General features: G+C 42.7%; 1 protein-coding gene across 1 annotated transcript in view; it reads right to left on the bottom strand.

Annotated features, from left to right (window-relative positions):
* Positions 1–20319, bottom strand: part of SLC7A10 (solute carrier family 7 member 10) — a 38898-nt gene extending 18579 nt beyond the window's left edge. The window contains exon 1 of the mRNA XM_050978904.1: positions 20221–20319. Within this exon, the coding sequence (XP_050834861.1) occupies positions 20221–20314 (94 nt within the window). The 5' untranslated portion in view covers positions 20315–20319. The remainder of the gene's footprint in view (positions 1–20220) is intronic.
* Between the last annotated feature and the right edge of the window lie 268 nt (positions 20320–20587).

Genomic DNA, 20587 nt, shown 5'->3' with positions numbered 1-20587 from the left:
CTGGAAGCAGCCAGAACTTTCTTTGTTTAAGGAGAATACTTTCTGGGTGCAACTATCTGCAGGAGCAGGACAGGGACCAGACAGATTTCTGGATAGTTCTTTCATACAAACATTCTACTAACTTTTTTTTTTTTTTGGTAAATTAAGTAGTGAATCATATTTTAAAAAAATGTAATATCCTTCATGACTGAATAAAGAATAAGGCAAAATTACCTTCCAAAGGCATTATGGATTTTGTATTACTTTGCACTCACAACATGTGCAAAAGCCGTATCAGTAGGAGTGGAAGTGCTGCACCCTTCTGATAACAAATTGTTCTTATGAAAATCTGCCATGAATGTGGTAAATGTGCCCAAAAGGTACATTGGTGTAGGACATGTTTAAAAATAGGTATGGTGGAGATACTGAAATGCTCCAGAAATGAAGATGTCAGAAACTGCCTGATAGAAGCAGTTTTCAGGAGGTCTTGGTCAGCAGGAACTGGAGGGAATTTGGTGAGCACCTTTAGGGGTGAGAAAATGCAATATGCACTCTTTCCCATACACAGCCTGGTAGTTTGTCATCTCTTGTTTCTTGGTGTTTGTTGCCTTTTTTCCTCCTTTTCACAATAATATGGAATCATTGCTATAAAAATACCATGACAACCTCAGCTTTTGTTTAAAAATTATGCTACCAACCCTTATGAGTCAGAAGGCAAGCAAAATATCCTGAAATATATATATATACACTTCTGAGATCTTATCCAGTGTCATGATTATTTTCTTTTTTTGGGACAATGTTGAAAGCAGTTTCCACATCCTAGAAAAATAGGAAATGGGGGAGGTGAATACAAAGGAAAAAAAAAAAAGGAAAAAATGTCTGTGTCTTTTTATCTCTCCAGTCAAGTAACACATCCAGCAGTGCTGGCAGTAAAATTAGTAGAATGTCTGCATGGAAGAACCATCCAGAAATGTGTCTGGTCCTTGTCCTGCTCCTTCAGATAGGTGCACCCAGAAAGTATTCTCCTCAAACAAAGAAAGTTCTGGCTGTTTCCAGCTCAGAAAGCGTCACAGATGAGGAGCCCAGCCTGTCCTCTGTGAGCTGCATGCTCAGCCCAAGCAGCCAAACTTGTGAATCCTGAGTCAGGTGAACCCAAACCAGCTGCTGCAGTGTGGCTGTGAAGTGGTCCAGCCTCTCCTGTCAGCCATGCTCCATCTCTGACTCAGTGGAAGTGGGTCCCAAACCTGGTTTTCTGAGAAGAGAATGCCAAACCCCCCATCCTTTCAAATCCCCAGTTGTTTATCTAATTGTGTTTAGGATCTTTTGTGACCTGGCCTTGGGATGGGTTTCCCACACCAGTCACACACATGTAGTGTGCAGTTTTGCTCTGAGGTCAGCACCTCCTGTGGAGCTAAACCATTTGGGAGCTGTGGTAATGATGTGACAATTAGGACATTGGGCTTATTGAAAAATCCACTGTTTTCACTTTGCCTTTGGCTTTTGAACTATGAGAGTGCATTTGGGGTCAGGTATGGGCTTTTGATGTCTTTTAATGTGAGAACTGAAACTGATTTCTTAAACAAATCTGAAATCTCACCAAAACACTTCAAGAACTGTACTTTGAAGGAAAATAGTATGCCTGTGCTTGTGAGAAAATAAAGGAACTTGGTAATACTTGGCATATTCACTTAGTATGCAAAATCCTTAGGGTATCTTTTATTTATCTACAGCACACAATAAACACAGACTATAAAAACAGTGGATTTTGCAGCTTGTTGAAAGTATCCATCAGTTCTGTAAAAATGGATTTATTATATGTAGAGACCATATTTAGTCTTTCTTGGATAAAACCAAGCAATTTCCTGTATGGCTAGCAAAGAAAAATGTCACTCATGCATTTTTATTGCATGCACATTTCTTTAAAGATCTGTTGTACATCTGAAATTCTGGATGGATCAGTAAATTGTCTAAGCAGCTCTTTCCCCTTCAAAGTGAAGTATTAACAAAGACATTCTGTGCCTTTTAATTTCTGGCCAGAGTGAGGTAAATCAGTTCAGTGAAGGATTCTAGCATGAACTGGGCATGGCTCATGAGTGTGAATCCTGCCAGACTCCAGCAGGAGCCACCCCTATTTTATAGGGTGCTGTTGGCTGTCCTCAGGAGAGGGCACTCCCCACTCAGGGTGGTCAGCCAGCACCAGGGCAGGTGCTGGGGATGCCCAGAGGCAGGCAGGGCCATGCTGTGTGAGCAGACACAAGGCCTGCCTGTCCTGCTGCTCCAGCGCTGGTGGGGAGGTGCAGCCCGTGGTTATTGAACACAAGAACCAGTAAAACAGCTCAATCTCAGTGGTGAGCACCGTCAGAGATTGTATCCCCAGGTGCAGAGTGGGTGTTTCATTGCTGCAGTTGTGGCAGAGGGTCTGAGTGGGTGTCTGGGTGTGTTTACTGTGAAGGGCAAGTCTGACACCCATCACTCGGTGTCAACGTGTGCAAGCTGTAGAAAATGGGATTGTTCTTCTTTCAAAGCAAATGTTGTGACCAACCTGATTTCAGCTACAGCTCTCTCTTGATGTTTTAGTATACTGTATCCTCAACAGGCAGTTTTCACTGAGAATAGAATAATAATCAAAAAGTTCTCCCATCCTCTCAGGACTTCCACATCCAGGTGGACATTGCCCAGGCCAACAGGATGACAGCCTGTGTCACTGCTTAAAAAAGTTCTCTTATCAACAAATGCTGAAGCTTTGCATCCTGCCTAGGAATTATAAATAAATATATCTTTTTTCAGTAGAAAATATTGTAAAGAATTGAGAATCCTGTTTGGCAACAGCAACAAAGAAGCTTAATCAAAAGGAATTGTGCTTTGCAAACTGTTTCAATCCAAATTAAATATGAGGTGGATTATGTCAATAATGGTGGCGATGTAACTCATCGTGGATATTTATTTATGTTTGTATTTAGCAGAAATCTGCTAAATGAAGCAGTTAATTGGCTCCCAGGAGTTAAACACTCCCAGCTGAGGGCATTAGTGACCAGTTTTGACTGCCACTGCCCTTTGTGAACTCAGGGCGTGACACAGATACAAAGCCAGTCAAAAAGTAAAATGAGCAGCTCATCATTTTGGTGCAAACTGGAAATTTTGTGGCAGCACAGGCAGTCCCAATGGCTCTGTTTATTCACAGAAAATAAAACTTGCTGCTCTCTGCCCTGGCTGAGCTGGAGCTCTGGCTCAGCCACGTGCCAGGAGAGGAGGCTGCCATGCAGCACACAAGTGCACATCCAGTGCAAGGACTGAAGTGTCCCCTCCTTCCCCACTGAAATACAAAGAGTAAATGAAATTCTGAATCAACACCACAGGTCTAAAAAATTGCTAGGCTGTAGGGACTCAAAGGAATTAAAACCATCAAACATCTCAAGTGCATTTTCTTATCCTCTAGTCAAACATGAATTTAGGCTATGTGGCAGTTAAGGTATTTGATACAATTTCCTGGAGTTTTTTGCTTTTAAATAGCATTCAGAAAACTCTTAATGAAAAACAGATTAAGAATAAAAGGATCTATAAAGCTTGGAATTAAAATAATAGCCATTTAATTTCATATGCAAGTAAAAAAATGGAACTCCTGTATCAGTGGAAAATGAATTATGGCTGCTCTGCTAATGTGCTTGCAAAAAAAAACCCCTCAAAAAGGGCTGTAAAAATAACAGTGATAATTTAATGTCTACAGGGATTAGTATTTAACAAAATTAAACTTAAAACCTGACTTTAAATATTTATGTAAAAATTCCTAGCAAGCCAGAACATGACCAGCCATTACAAACTGCTGTTCCAGCATTCCAACTGGATTTTACTGTGTTAAGAATTTATAATCTGATTAAACTACACTCAACTTTAATGATTTTAAAAATCAGGCTGCTTCAAATACTGACAGAAGTGTTTTCCTTAACTTCTGATAGATGTATAAAGAAGATAATTTACCTTCTGAGCACTGATATGCAGGTGTAGTCCATGAGGGCCTGAACAACCAGAATTTTCTAACAATGAAATTGTGGATAGAACAGAAAGCTGAGTTAAGGAAAGTAAATATTTCAGGCATAGCTTCACTAATGATACCTGATGCAGCCTTACAAGGTGTGCAACAGTCTGTTCCAGTGATTAGGGTTAGATTTTGCTATTGCATGAGGTACTGTGGAGAGCTGTAAATAATTTAAATTTCTATATATTAAAAATCAATATCTGCTCAGCAGAGCACAGCTGGGCCCTGCCCAGCTGCACAAAGAACAGGGAAAAATCAGACTTGCCCATCTGGTGGGAAATGGGCTGGAAATATCTGTTCTCTGGAGACCCTGTGGCAAGGATGGAATATCATTCTTACCCTGAATTTTAGTGAGTGTTACTGTGGGTGCCAAATTTTTGGGTTGCTGTTCTCCCCAAAAATCACCCAGTGTGCAGGATGATGGCATGTATCCTTCCCCAGCGAGAGAGCAACCTCTGCCTTCTCATCTGTTATTGTAAGAAAAGACAGCACTTATTAAATTGCAAAGACCACTGATAAACAGAACTAGCAAGGGATACACCTGGTGCATGGCAGCTGCATTGCTGTCATTTTGGGAGTGTGCCAGGCAGCTGTGCTGCAATCAGATGAAAAAATCACAATCTAGAGAAGAGCAATCAAGGCAAATTCATGCTAATCTCAGTCTTCACAGGATTTTTAATATATCCAGGGCCATTTGAATGGTTCTTTAAAAATAGTAAGCCACACATTTGGCTCTGTTTAAGGTATATAAACAGCTGAATGATGATGCTTTGTTTGGATTCCCTTTCCACTGGTAGTGGAAGGCAGTCTCAAAGGAATGCAGTACTCTAATCCTGCAAGGTGCATTTATCCACTGCAGTGCTTTTTTGTTCAGCTGGAGCCTGCTGCTTGCCACAGGAGACTGACCATTAGTAACCCAACCTCTGCCCAAGTACCCAGCAGCTTAAACCCACAAAAATGTCGTGGTTTAAAATGTCTACCTTTTTGTAAAATTAGTGATAATCTGTCAATAACATTTCTTCAGCAGCAGCAGGTTAACCAAGAGAAACTTCAGCAAGAAAGCTTTTCAGCCTCTGTTTTGGTAACATGGTATTCACAAAATACAACAGCATTCAAAGGAGGTTCCTTTGGCATGTGTTTACTTGTAGGAAGGGCATGTCTGTACCATAAAGACCTCACTAAAGGAGATAACAACGTGGGGACATTCTCATTATAGTACTTGAGTCAAATGCTGATGTTCCAATAACCAAAACCAGCAGTGACACCTCTGATCCAGTTCTCTGGCTGGCAAGCATCATGCTCTCTATGTGTGTGGGCATACACTAGGTATGATAGAAGAATTTACAAATCCTTTTGTCCTTTGGTCCAAAACTGCAGGGCCTACAACTGAGAAGGAAAGCTGGTTGTCCCTATCAGTCAGTGCCAGTCCTGACCTGCTGGACATTCAGGTGATGTGTGCAGAGCACAGATCTGCACTAAGGCAGATAAAAGGCCAGGAGGTGCTGGATCAGGCCTCTTAGGAGCACATGAAATAATAAAGATGACAAATGTCTGCTAGTACATGGTTTTATTCAGTTTTATTTGAGTAACACTGTTACAGTGTGTTTATTTCAAAGAAGTTAAAGCCTCTATGATAGGATTTTGTTGCTGCTCTAAACTGAAACTCCTTTTATTCTGCTAATCCTTTCACAGGCTGCAGGCTCTGTCTCCTCTTTTCAGGCACACAGTCCACTGCTTTATTTCCTGCTCCTCTGTTCTGACTCTTGTACTTGGTCTGACTTCTCTACTTCCTTAACTTCTGACTTGCTCTCCTCTTCTCTTGCCAGCGTTGGGGTATGTGGGCTGCATTTCATTACCATGGAGAGGAAACCTCAGCCTCCCTTGCCCTTCTCTGTAGCTGCAATGATAAGGCAGAAACATCAGGAAAAGCCTTCTCCTGGGGACTGGGTGACTTTTCCAGTGGGATATTCTCACTGTGAGCTCCCACATACTGCTGCACTCAGAGCAGCCTGTGCAGCACTACAGCTGTGCCAGGAGGGGATTACAACCTGCTGCTTTTGCTGAGCTCCACATTGCACCTTCCTCTTTTGCCTTATTCCTTGGCATCAGGGGCCTGGAGCAGGGTTTATTGCAGGCAGTGCTGCCACGTAAGGATGAGGGAAGCCCACAGACAGCTGCAGAGCAGTAATTTCTGGTGGCTCCCACTGCATCCCCCCTGGCAGTGACACCTGGCTCTGTGGGGAACAGAGGCTCAAACTTCCCCCCTGACTGTGGGACATAAAGGAGCTACTGTGACCCTGAAAGCAAAGGAGAGAGGCTTCAACCCTCCTACTGATTTCCAAAGAGAAGCTGAGTGCCAAGCCTACCTTGGTGTTGTGGGAGGGGTATGGAGGGTCCCTGTGACAATGCCTGGATTGCCCTGGTAGGAATGTGCAGCACTGCCCACTGACTGCTCTGCAAACACTGTAGGTTCATGTTCCTTTGGCCCTTGGTACCTGTCCCACATCTGCTTCCTGTGCTCTCTGGATCTCAATATCCTGACTGGGAATTTTACCTGCAAATGGCAGAAATGTGTTGTTAAATCCCCTGATGTAGAAATGGGCAGTGGGTAGAGCTCTGCCCTGCGAGCATGCTGGAGGACATGGGGGGTCTTCTCTAGGTCACTATGAGACTGATAAATTCTGATAAATTCTGATTTTAAGGAAAGCACCTGATAGTGGAGATTGGCTCTTTGTGGTGGCTTAGGGGGCAGATGTCAGCCCATTCAGCTGATTTAATGTTTGTCCCTCAGCTGAGAAATCCCACAAGTGACAGCTGAATCTCTGGGAGTGCTCTCACAGGGCCCTCTACACCTGCAATGATTTTTGGTATCTACCAAGAAGAAAAGCAATTCCAAAATGCTGCTGTAAAGCTCACCAACTCAGCTGTGAGAACAGCCAAAGAGTTCAGCTGTGCTGGGGAGTGCTGTGGCTCAGACAAGGACAATATGACAGCTACATCTCTTTAGCAGGCCACTCTTCAGCACTACTCATGCCAAAGGTAAAGTCCCCTGTACCATCTTTGAAGCATAATTTGTTTTACGGAAAATGCTGGATTTTCTCCCTTTTTTCTCCCCCTAACTCTATGCTTTTTGCTCATTGTGATTGATCACAGTGAACAGATTATTCAGTTTGGAAAATCCATCAGCAGCTGCTGCCCAGTGTGGAAGCCTCTTGCTGTCCATTCCTGAAAGCTGTCAGTCCTCATGGATGTGTCACTGGCCAAATCAGAAAGATTAAATAAGACATCAGGATGCAATTTGGAGAGTTACACAGCACACAGAAGGATTTTTTGTTAGACAAGTCCAGGCCCTGGAGGAAGAAAGCAGCCTGGAAGTTGGCACATCTCACTGACCCCCCCCCATTGCTCCACACTCCCTGCTTACCTCTGCAGCTTTCTGCTGTGAAAAACGTTCCTCCCTGCAAATTAAAAACTTTGTTTGCACTTATTGGTGTTCTTGCAACCCTCAGCTATGGCTGCCAAAAGCCCAAGTGTGCTCTGCACCAGCCAAGGGACACTGTGGGGATTTATGGGGCAGCATGACAGGAATGAGCAGGTCTGGAGAAAAAACACAGCTTGAACTTGATTGCTGAACTGCAAATAAAGCAAAACCTTATTCCCACTCTTGCCTCTGATTTTCTCTCAGATTACTGGGGTTTATGTCTTCTGCTCTGATCCCACAAAGAAGAGCCCTGCAGAAGTGTCCTCAGACTCAGGCTAGTTGGTGGATTTTTGACTGTGCTAACCCACTTCTGCAAACTTGGGATCCATCAAGAGCATCTCTAAACCAAGCATCACTTAATCCTTCATTTCTGAAGGGGTGTAATGGGAACTTCAATGTGCTAAACTTTTAAGGTAAAGCTTACTCTTCAATATTACCCTGAATATTAAAAGGTTGAAATGTTCCAAGTGCCTTCCTGAATTGCAATACCTGGGAATACATATTTAAAACAAAGCCATATGAAAATGGCAGTAACAAATCACCCAAATACATCAACTGCTGTGTTATAGTTCATGTTATTGAGAAGAAAGATTGACTCAGAGTCTCCTGTAAGGTCTACAGCCATGCCTAGGATCTTGCACAACCTTATTTTGGATGCAGATGTAAACAAGACAGGAATTTCTTAGCAAAACTTGGGGTTGTTGCAGGTTTTACACCCCTTAAACAGAAATCATTCAATCTCTCGAGTTTACATTCTTCTGGCTGTAAATCTGTGTTAGTTTTACCTCTTAGCATGGTAATCTCAGCAGTCACATCTCTAAGTGGCTTTATCTCTGTTTTATCAAGGAATACAAAGATAGGCTGTGGTCAATGAACTGAGGTGGAATTTAAAAGCAAAAAAAATAAAAGGTATTTATGCTTCCTGGGGTGTGCACAGCTATTGCACAATGATACCTGACTTAAAGCTTGCACCAAACTCAAAATGCACTTTGGTAAACAGCTCAATCTGAGTTTAAATGAGATTTACAAACACTTATCAGCCCAGTATTCACTTTGACAGACACCACTTATGATGCTGTCCTCATGTGTTTAGAATCAGTGCTGACTTGTATCTTGACTTTATTTTTAAATATATAATTTATTTTAAAGAACATGTTTAGACAATTTTGCTGCAGAGAACTAGAAACTCCTGGATTTCCAAGAGAAATGGCAGCTTTTCTTGCAGTTCTTAAATATCTTTGATCTGGGAATCATATTACCTGTTGCAATATGATCAGGAGTTAGCAACATTGCTATAAAATATTCTTATTCATGTATGAATCTTGTATTTGCAAATATCACAACTACTTTTTGAAATTAAGTATCTTCAGAATTATCAGACTTCATGTTGCTCACTGATGTCTTTATGTAACAGGTTTATCTAAGCAGTTGACCAGCTGTGTAAAAAATTCATCAAAAGAATGTCACTCCTGCCCCCTGAACAGAAAAACTTGTTCATAGAACAGTCTGAGTACACAGAAACATGGAATTAAATTAGCTAATCCTGCAAAAAAATGTTAACACAGACTTGAACATCCCTGCCACTACAGTGTATGGGACCCTGCTCATAATCCACCTTTTCTGTTCTAGTTTTGCAAGAGATTGGACATCTGTCTTGTTTTCTCCCTTCCTGGCTTCCTAATGTAGGGTTAAAGTGACATTTATAAAGAACATGCTTCAACCCAAAGTCTTTAGGAAGACTTAGGGTTGAAGCTTGTTCTTTATAAATGTCACTTTATGGAAGTTTTCTCCTTGGTTTTTGGTTTTTCAGTTCTAGTGCTTCTGAGCAGCTCAGCCAAGAGTTCCTCAGACTATTTCAGAGGGCCTCAGAAGGAAACAAAGGCATTTCAATAGATGGTATATTCACAGAGCTCTCTTCAGGGAGGTTCTTGGAGATGGTGGCTGAAAGTGAATTTGCTCCTTTAGCCCTTTCTGTGCCCCTCTCCCTGTCTGAAACACAGAGGGTAATCCCCACCAGCTGCAAAGGGCAGCCAGGATGCTGCTCCTGTCCCCTGGCTATGTTGGGTCAGGGACAAGTGTGCTCATCTTTGGATTTGTGGTAAAATGAGGGAATGGGACTGGCCCCTGTAAATTCAATTAATGAGAACAGATTCCACTTGTTGGCTTTGCTCTCTGCTGTGCAAGCTGAACACAGCAAGGCTCATTCCCTGACTGCCAACCTCACTCAGGTATGTGGGCAATAAAGGATTAATGAGTTCTGTATCTAGCTGCTTTCAGTTAATTGAAAGCCCATGAGGCAATGAAGTCCTCCACTCCCGCAGCCTTCAGTAGGATTTGAGGGACTTGGGACCAGTTAAGAAAAGGGTCTTTAATTTTCTGTCAGGAGCACAAGCATGTGAAGGAGAGCTATTCCTTCTGCATGCACTTGTAATATGTACAGGATTGGGCACCTTCTCTAAAGTCTGCTTAAATCTTGCTGTGTTGCTAGGGAACTGGCCCTGTCCACAACCAAAAAACATGGAGACATTGTGTCCCACTGGTTTCTGGCAGAGTTTACCATAAGAAATGGCTTAATTGCAACAAGATCTACTAGCAGGAGTACAAAAAATGTGATTTGTCAGCTTTTTTTGTCAGCTTCTTTTAAAATTACAAATATTTTAATTCTATCACACACATGGAAATTCCTTTCAAGCTAAAAGCTAGGCATGTGAGGACAGCACCAGAATCAAACACTTCTTTCCTTTATTCTTTAAAATACTGATTCAGCTATTTTTAAATTTACTTGAGTCAAAGTACAGTGTTTGCAAGCTTAACAAGCTTGGATACTCTCTGCTCTTTTGTACTAAGGCTATTACTATTTTCAAGACTCTCATAAAAAGAATTCATTATGTATGTTTCCCAAATATATGGTTTTTCAAGTTTTCAGACTGCATTTAAAAGTATCAGAAAAAAGAAGCCTGTATTTATGGAGACCTAGAATGACATTTATGATACAGTTTCTTATCCCTTTCAGAACATCAGAACTGTCTGAGTTGTTTTAAATTAGTGATAAAACAAGGCTTGAAACCCCAGATACCAAAGAATAGGTCTGCTATCAAAACAGGACAAATTCTGGGCAGAGAAAAAAATAAGCCATGGGGAAATCAAAATGAAATATAGTCTGAGGTGACCTCCCTTAAAACAAACAAGTAAATCCTGTCCTATTAAGCTCTCAGGAGAGCTGCTAAAGAATTTTGAAATAATCCAGACAAGGAACTCAACCCTGCATTTTCATTCTTGTCAGTCCTTTTCTTGCAACTCCCTAAGAAAAAATGATCCCTTGTGTGTTTTGTACAAAAGGATGATTTTTTATGATATAAAAGCACACACTTTAAAGCTGTAAGTCCTCATTCCTTGGCAGTCATTATCTTCAGGTTTATGGAGAAACACATATTGATTGGGCAGGGAGGCAAGAAACTCTTCTGGATTCATCAGCCTTCTTCATGGGGCCTGACCAGGAGCAATCACAGCACAATACCATTAAAAACCTGGAATATATGGCACCTGTTAGTGGCTTTTTCTCCTCCTCTCAGTATAGTTACACAATTTAACAGCAAAAAGGTGGAAGCCACTGAAGAACTGGGAGACTAGCCAAGCAAGGATGTTTTTTCTTGTCACACCTGTAGCTGATAATGTCATATACGTGCACACAAGTGCAATGGTCTTTTCACAAAACTCCTTGTGTTACAGAGAAGGTGTTTCAATATTCAGACCTCAGCTTTTGTCTTCCTCTGTCTGGATGTAAGAGAGCAATTTTTCACACTGACTGCTCATCCCTGGATTTTCTAACCCAGAGTTAATGAACAATAATCAACGTTCCTGTGTGTTGAGCAGTATTACATGTGAATTAGAAATTTTGTGGTGGGCAGCCTTGTGACATTCATTGCCACAGACCACATTAATATTGTGGATTTTAGCTCTCTGACCCAGTGTATTCAACTCAGAGTGAGTTTCTTCCTTAACTTGATTTCTCCTGGTATTTGTGGATGTAAGTAAGGCCCTTATGTTGTTCAAACATAATTTTTTGTGGTATACTATTTTAAGATGTTTGGCCTGATCTAGATTAAGCAGCTTCATATAACTCATGAAAGAGCTATTGTTTTTCACAGCAGAAAAACTGCCACTCATCCAGATCACTGACCTATTTCTTAGAGTCAGAGGTAACCTTCCTGAAGTTTTACTGCTTTTAAATGGCATGTTTTACACTATTGATAGTTTGGTCCCACATGTGAAGTGTGATTACACCATTATTTAACGATAAAAAAGAATTCAACTTGATTTTCAGTTGCAAAAAGATTTTAGTTTTCTGTAAGTTTTGGTACTATTCTAAAGAAAGTATTAAATGTATCAGAGCAATTCAGCTCCAGGGGTTATTCCACTACTCAATGATACAGAAATTCCTCAGGCTTAAACTCTACCAGTATAGCCCTCACCACTTTCCTTGCTCTGGGATCCAGTGGAATGTGTCTCTCTTGCCTGAAAGAGATGATGAACCATGTGTAGAAGCAAGAATTTAAACAGCTCACCCAAACACTACACTGGTTTGTACATTACCCTGCAATCACAACACCAGCATCTGCAAGTTCCTGAATTTGGGAACAGTTTGTAGACAATCACTCTTCAAATCTTGCTTTTCACTCCTGCCTTGCAAAGGCCAGTGCCAGAAGAAAACATTAGGAGAATAAACTAATACTGCATAAAGAGATTTTGTGGAGGCTGACATGAATAAACGTATTTATCACTGCACATCTCTTTCCTCTGCAGGACAACAGGGCTTGCATATTCTCTATGCTCTCTCACTATACAGAGAGGGCTGCAAGCATTTTAAAAGGAATTAGGGTGTTGAGATGCTCAGTCAATGTTGGATTGCTGGCTCCCTGCTCCTTGCCATGGAACATCTGCTAAAGAACTCTTTGGGAGGGTTCTGGGTTTTTAAGGACCAGCAGAATAACACAACACTGTTAGGGTGTTTTATATTTGGGGCACTTCAGTACTGACAAATGCCTTCTCATTTTATCATGCTGCAATCAAGATGACAAAAAAGCGTGGCAGCTAGTAGAAACTCCCCCCACAGTACAACAAAAAACAGGGTCTCAAAAGGAAAAGTTTGGCACATGAAAAGCTGCAAACAAAAAAAAAAGCTAAACCTCCACCAAACCATTTCTGCTTGTTGTGAGCCTGCCAAAGCAGAGCAGACTTTCTCAACAGAAAAGGCTACATTATGTTAGAAGGAAATGAGCTGCAAGGCACAGGAAAAGGGAACACGAGTGGAGATTTATGGCACTGCTGAAAGCAGGCACTGTACTGCCAGATCAGGAGTGAGACACTTACCAAAGGATGCTACCTTTGTTAGTTCATCTGTCAAGGAAGGAGTTTCTGTTGTATCTGAGCTCCTGGCATTCACTGCAGAGCTCACTGCTTCAGCCTTGTGATCAGTCACTCTGTCTCAATCAGAATTCTCTTCTGCTTTTAGAAGGTAAGAAAGTAAAAACCCCCAAAAACTAGCAAAACTCACCCAAACTAAATCCACTCAAACCAAAACCACCAGTCAATGAATACTTGATAGCTAAAATGAATTAGAAATAGAATTGTGTGGCAATCGTTGCAGAAAAATACAAATTCAGCTTTTTTTCCCCCTCTTCATATTGTACATGTGGGACTTCACATACTGAATTCTCCTTGATACAGACTACAGCAGAAAGGCACATCTGTGGACAAATAAACCCTTTCCTTTCTCCAGAAATATTCAGTAAAATAAAATAGAAAGTTGAGCCTTTTAGGGCTCTTTCCCCCTGCTCCTCCTCTGCCAGCAATTTCTAATTACAACTCCTTTTCAGACTTCCTCTGTAAATCAGTTTAGTCTCAGAGGTAGGCTGCTAGCCCAAAGAAGCTGCAGAATCCCCCTGAATTTTCACCAACCTTAATCTGAACTTTGCCATGTTTTTTAATTCCAAATGAAACTGCAGCTTGTTTTCAGCTCCCTAAACTCAAGTGAAAGGCTACCCCAAACAATTCTGATGGAGAACTGTATGTTGAGACAGCCTTGAAGAACGTGGGAATATGGTAAAATATCATGCCATAAATGAATAACTTGCATTTTGGATGGGCATCTATTGCACCAAGGGAAATACAGGTTGGATATAAGGAAAAAGTGTTTTACAGAAAGGTGATAAAGTTGTGGAATGGCTGCCCAGGGAGGTGGTGGAGTCCCCATCCCTGGGTGTGTTTAACAAAGCCTGGATGTGGCACTGGGTGCCAGGGTTCAGTTGAGGTGCTGGGGCTGGGTTGGACTCGATGGTCTTTAAAGTCTCTTCCAACCTGGACATTCTGTGTTCTCCAGCTTTCTTTTTTTCCAACTGCAGATTGGATCTTTCTCAGTAGTATGAACCCTTTTTTCCTATTAGGTACCATACCAAATTATGGACACTTATCAGCTTAAATGTACATCTGGATTGTGGACATGTAATTTTCAGTAGTTTTGAATCTGAGCCTAAGCCTCTGAGCTATATGGAAAAATCATTCACAAGTCTCTCAAAAGTGTCTTTGTGGTTTCTCACTAGTAAGGAATATGTGCCATTTATCTCAAACAAAGATTGACTGCTGGCTTTACTAAACCATAATTTGCATTTATGAGAGGACAAGACACTGAATTACAGTTCTCTGCAGTCCAGAGCTCAATCCTGAACTATTGCCCTGAAAACAAAAAACAGCTGTGCATTTGTAAATACTCTGTGTGTTCCACCAGTAAGTGCCACGTGGAACTAAATGCACAAAATATTAGTTAGCAAGTTTTGTAACAGATAAGGAAAGCTGACTCCTTCCTAAAATGTTTAGAAACTTTTTTTTTTTTTTTGAGAGAGAAGCATTGAAGTGTAATCTGTATTACACTCACAAGTCACCAAACAAAAGTGTGTCCTGAAACTTCAGTTAGCTATAAAAGTGAAATGCTCTCTCACAGATCCAGAGAGGGAGAAAATTCTTGCTGCAACAACACTGTTTTCTGTGACTCCAGGCAGGATCACAGAAATCAGGAAAAATCATCCAGTAATGTGGGTGGTGGTTCTCTGCTTTTTTTTCCTACATCTTTCTTTCTGCTGCAGTAACTTGGGTACTATTCCAGTGAAGTCCATTGGGTCTGACTAGTAATGATCTCCTAATGATTTGAAATGTTACTTGATTAACAGATGGATCTGATTCAATGACCAAAACCCAGTCCCCTTAAGCAATGGTGGCACATGAAACATGACCAGAGAGGATACAGCAAGCACTGTGCATTAATACCTATCCATTTCCACCTGAAAAAGAAGACTATGAAGGCTATTCCCAGTTCCACATATTCTCTCTCCCCAGTGTTAAGCTAGCAGCTTGCTGAATCCTGTTTCTGCCTAGATCTCTGCCAACAAAGACTATCTGTGGGATCTTAAGGGATGTCAGAATGGCAGGAGGCACAGCAGGAAGGAGACAGCTAACTGACACACAGCAATGCTGGCAAATGATTTTTGTTACTGACAAGGAGGAAAAATCACACTGGAGTGCTGCACTGGGAAGTGATATTTATGCAAATAAAAACTTCCATGTACATGCATATGCAATTATTTGTATGTAAGTATGATGACAGGCAGATATAATGACAACCAAGGCAACTCAGTTGTTCTCTGGATGGATTACCATGGTGTGGGCAGTAAGTTGCACTACATGGTAGGACAACTCTGCCTAAGGAAGGATCTCTGATGGAAGGAGGCTTTCCAGCTTGTGGGCATTCTGCTGAGACCATCCACTGGGTGGCTGACTGAGGTCTGCTACGATGGAAGTAAAGCCTGTGCTGTCATCTGGGCAATTGGACAGACAAATTCTAGAAAGTTACTTTCAGGACTTGCAAAATCTGAACACACTGCTCACTGGTCAGCTGAACACTTTTGGTGCTATCACTGGACCTGAATCAGGAACCAGTTTATAAAGGATCTCACATCAATTTCGTGTGTGAGCAGAGTAAGCACCACAAGCATTTTTTAAGCAACACCAAGTCAGCTGATGCAGATAACTTGCCTGCCTGTGCTCAGCAAAATAAGGAGATGTATTTAGTTTTAGCTGAAATATTTAATCGTAGTCGAATTTGTAAGTCTTCTAGTAGGTCTCATATAACCTGATATTAAATCATTCACGAGTATACAACAGGTTTCATCACAATGCTTGTATGACCCTATGGCTACTTTCATGCAGTTCTACAACCACATAAATAAAGGTTTTAAGAGATGTTTAACTGTTTGTTTTAAATAATGTTACTTGATCTGTATTAAACAGTCAAACAACCCTTTTTACATGTTATATATACAGTTTGTGTATACAGTTAAATATACATTTCTAGTACATGAATGGTGAATCTTGTTGTTCAGACCCAAAGAACCAGGCTGCTTTAAGACATTAATCAGCCTGCACTTTCCAGTTCATGTACTTTTCTAAAGAACAAAGGAATGTGGTAGAAATTACATCAAGTCATGGAACTTTTTACTTAGCTTTTTATCTACACAGGCAAGACTCCAAGGAAGGCACTGTATACCTAAGATGCATGTGCTCAAAGAAAATACACATGCAAAAATCTTAATTACATACACAGTCCTATGAAAGCATGTGCATGAAATAACTGTTCAGTTAAATACAGCATTGATTTCTGTGTCTGCTAAATAAAACCTAGTGTGGATTTCAAATGATATACTATCTATATGTTATTATTATCTAGGACATAATAACACATGTATGTCACTACTTTTCAAGCTGTATCACTTCATTTAAGTACTGGCAAGCTTGATTTGCAGTGCATGTGAGTGCATTGGATTATTAATATCTGGAGCCTGTGAGATTTGTTTTCACTATACATAACCATGTTTGAGACAGAGCAGTTTGGGTGTTTTTGCAGCATGTCTCAGGCACTTTCCAAAAGTGCTCTTTCTGTGACAGAGATGAATTGCCAGAAAGATTTGTTACTACTACTAAACACTGTTCAGTTTTACAGTCATTAACTACCAGTTTCTATTTAGAGTTAAAAGGTTTTGTATTTAGTACCTGTATTTACATCAGGACACTCAGAAGAGCTGTCTTCTGCCTCAGTGTGAAATAAACTTTGGAAATAGCCTTCTTCTCTAATCAGGCTTGTTTGTAAACAAGTAAAAGAATATAAATGAAGTAATGAAAGACAGACCTATGTTGTACAAATGCTAGGCTGCTGGAAGAGATCAGGAGACTGTTCTGTAGGGGTTATAGGGAAGACATACTCCTAATTGATGTAGTTTATTATCGGGGGTTTTTTTCTGCATAGTTTTTTGTTAGATGAACTGGTATTTCTTACAACAAAACCTTTCAAACCTCTATAAAAGGAGGATAAAGAATTGAAAGGATGAGTTTTGTGAGTGCATTAAGACAGCATAGCAATTTATTGTGTTGATAAGTATCTCGGTTGTGAAAGTATTAAGAAAATTCCCCTACAATTCAAAACATGTCAAGAAGATTGAAAAGGAAGACCTGTTTTCCAGGGAATTAGCACAGGGCACAGGAGCTTCAGGACAACTGGCAGGATCCAGTCTGTCTGTGCCCTCCCTGCTCCCTGGAGCAGGATGTGCCCTGTACCACAGGGCAGGCTGAGCCCTCCTGAGCTCTAACTGCCATGCATGTTTAACCTGATGTACCTTGAGAAGCTGGTTTTATTCTCTTGGTTGCAACTCTGATGGACTACTACTAACAAACTGCAAATTCTACAGACTGCATCCTGCCCTTAGTGTAATACTCTCAAGTACAGGGTAATGGTGACAAAGATGCTCTCACCCCCAAGCCTCCTCTTTCACTCCATGTCATTGCCTGCTGAGTGCTCCCCAGGCTCCCCAGCTTTGCAACTCATAGAATACCTTATTTCAAACAAGCAGAGTTAGTCTATAGAAGGCACCCACAAACTTATTAATCATGTATTTATAAATTCATATTTATAGTATTTTTCAAATACTGCCTCATGTTTCCTCTTCATCATTACTAGAAGATTATAATTCTCTATATCCATCCTGCAGCTGATTGGAATTGTAGAACAGTCAGCTAAACCAGAACATTTAGTGTAATTCTGGCAGATCACAGCATCAAACTTCTATTTGATAATATAAAAATATGCTTATACATTTTCCGTACCTGCAATAACATTTAAAGAAAAATAAGAAAGCATAAGCCTTATGTCCATACAGAGCAAGAAGAGTTTTTTTCAAAAGTGATTTCTGGTTTTCTTGGTGTTCTCGGTATGACTTTGCTGTGGGACGCATCAGAATCCGATGTCTAAACCCTTGAAATGGGTTTTCCTCCTCCACTAAAAACCACGAAATCCAATATGATGGCTGACATAAAAGTCCTGGTCTGTCCTTTGGTCTGTTCCACAGGCTCTGACACACTGACTGCATCTGTTTTTTCCATGCTATTAAATCACTTGGAAATAAATCTTCCACCTCTGTTAAATTCTGTCAAACAGAAAATTTGTGAGTCAACCGGTTGCCTAATATCAACTTGGATCAACTAGTTTATTTTTTAAATAAAGGAGTCTTAAATAAGATTTCATTTAGTTAGCTCCAGTAATGGCTTGCAAGCCTATCTGATGTAACTCACAGTGTCCTGTGATTTGAGGCTGTCATGTTTTATGCAGTGAAACCTACAAAGCCAGACTATTCCTACTACATACCACTTTGTTACAGAAGACTTTGATACGTGATGTAATTTCATGCATCCACACACAAACAAATCAAACTAAAAATAGGATCCTCTGGTTGTTGTGTTTCAAATGTCTTCTATGAAAATATGGGGAAATTGGCAGAAGAATTTTCAGGCTTTATGTGATAACCTTCTCTAACACTTAGACCACTTGAGAGTACTACAGTTTATCAAAAATGTCAGTGCTTTTCCTTGCACAAATGTCCCTGATTAGATGAGATGCTATTTCACAAGATTTATTCTGGACAGGCATGACATATATGAATTCTGCTTTCAGGATATTGCAAATAAGGTTGATGGAAGGTTGACTGGGAGAGAAGGGTAGCAGTCTCAAGGTACCATTCTGTCATACCTAATAAATGACAGAGATGCCATAAATCTTCCCTATGGCCAACATCACCTCGGGGAATACCTAACCCTGGAAGTGCCTTACCTACAGCAATGTTCTGCACTCAAAACCTCACTCTAACACAAGGTCATCTGAGCTCCACTGAGATCCAGAACCGAGATTTTTCCCCTTAATTATGTTGAGGGATTCAAAATAAAGGTATCTTTGGATATGTAGAACACATCTCCCCAAAAAGTGCAGATACAGATTTCAGTGTTTCACTATGGGAATGGACTATGGAATGGAATATTTGCCTTTCATTTAACAGCCTTGTTCACAATGATCCTGTTCAATGGCATTGATTTTTTTTTTTTTTTTTTTTTTTTTTTTTTTTTTTTTTTTTGCAAGACCATATCCACCTACACTGGACATACAGGCATACATGACTAAGAGCATAAAATTGCAGCAGGGCATTATGATCACCTAGGCAGTGAAGTTCTCTTCCTCAAGCTTGGTGACATCAATCACAGAGACACATGGGGGTGTCCCAGCAGTTCTGCCACTGAGCAGTGCATTCCCATGGATGTGGCAGGTCCTGCTGTGCCCGCTGTTACCTCCCTGAGCTGCCGTGCACCTTGACACAGCTGTCACTGCGAGCCTTGTCCCCAGGTCCTGGTGACAGAACGGCTGGGTCTTCCTGCGGGGTTTTGAGGCTGACTGGGTTAGTACAGGCTGCTTTTATTCACCTGGGCGAATCTTCCTGCCTCACTCTTGCCCCCATCCCCAGCAGTGATGCAGCACACGGAGGGACAGAGCTGAGCACACCCTGCCCCAATTTCCGAGTTTTGATCTGTTACGGGAGCAGCAGCTCAGCCCCGCTGCTGACCGCGGCGCCAGCGATGGCTGTTGGGGACAGCACCGCTGTGTCAGCCACGGCTGCTGCGGGACAGCACCGCTGCTCGCTGCGGGACAGCACCGCTGTGTCAGCCACGGCTGCTGCGGGACAGCACCGCTGCTCGCTGCGGGACAGCACCGCTGTGTCAGCCACGGCTGCTGCGGGACAGCACCTCTGTGTCAGCCACGGCTGCTGCGGGACAGCACCGCTGCTCGCTGCGGGACAGCACGTCTGTGTCAGCCACGGCTGCTGCGGGACAGCACCGCTGCTTGCGGCGGGACAGCACCGCTGCCAGCTGGCGCTGCCGCCACCGCGGCTCCGGGACAGTCCGGCAGCGCCTTCCGAGAGCCCACGCTGCCACCTGCATTTTGCAGGGCCCCGATCTCAGAGAGATAAACGAATCAATCTGGTTTAGCCTGATGAGTGAGCGCTGCAGAAGCCTCAGCAGCTCACCGGCCATCAGGAAAGACTTGAGGAAACCTTAGGATTTGGCGTTCAGCTGAACGACTCGGCAGAGGGGGATCACTCCGGCTGGCACCTCAGCACGGACCGCTGGCAGCTGGCCAGCGCCTGCACGCGCGCTGCATGCCGGTGCCGCACACCTGCCCGCGGAGCCGTGCATCGCCGCGCCGCCACCTGTCCCCGCGCCGGCCGGTCCCGAGCCCCCGCCGCTGCGGCAGCACAGCCGATGGCAGGGCTGTCAGCGGCGGGGCGGCCCGCGGTGCCCTTACCGATGATGATGGCACAGGCGCTCACCAGCCCGATCTCCTTCTTCAGCGCCACCCGCTCGGGGCCGCCGGGCAAGCGCTGCTCCCCGCCGGCCATCGCTGCCCGCGCTGCTCTGCCCCGCGGCCCCGCGCGCATGCGCCGCCCCGCGGGCCGGGACCGGGGGGGCCGCGCCGGACGGGGCCGGGGCGGTCGCGGGACTCCTGAGGGCTGCGGTCACTCGGGGCACAGTCGCCCTCCGCACCTGCGGGTGCGTCCCCGAGGGGCCACGGGGACAGCAGAGCCAGCGCTGTGCGGCGAGGGCTCAACGCCGAGCGCTGCGCTCGGACATTCGGCGTGTCGGGCAGCGGGTCCTGCCCGGCGCCACGAGCC

This window comes from Serinus canaria, chromosome 11, assembly GCF_022539315.1.
Source record: "Serinus canaria isolate serCan28SL12 chromosome 11, serCan2020, whole genome shotgun sequence".
Taxonomy (NCBI): domain Eukaryota; kingdom Metazoa; phylum Chordata; class Aves; order Passeriformes; family Fringillidae; genus Serinus; species Serinus canaria.
Note: the sequence above shows the minus strand (reverse complement) of the source record. Positions and strands in the feature narration are given on the sequence as shown.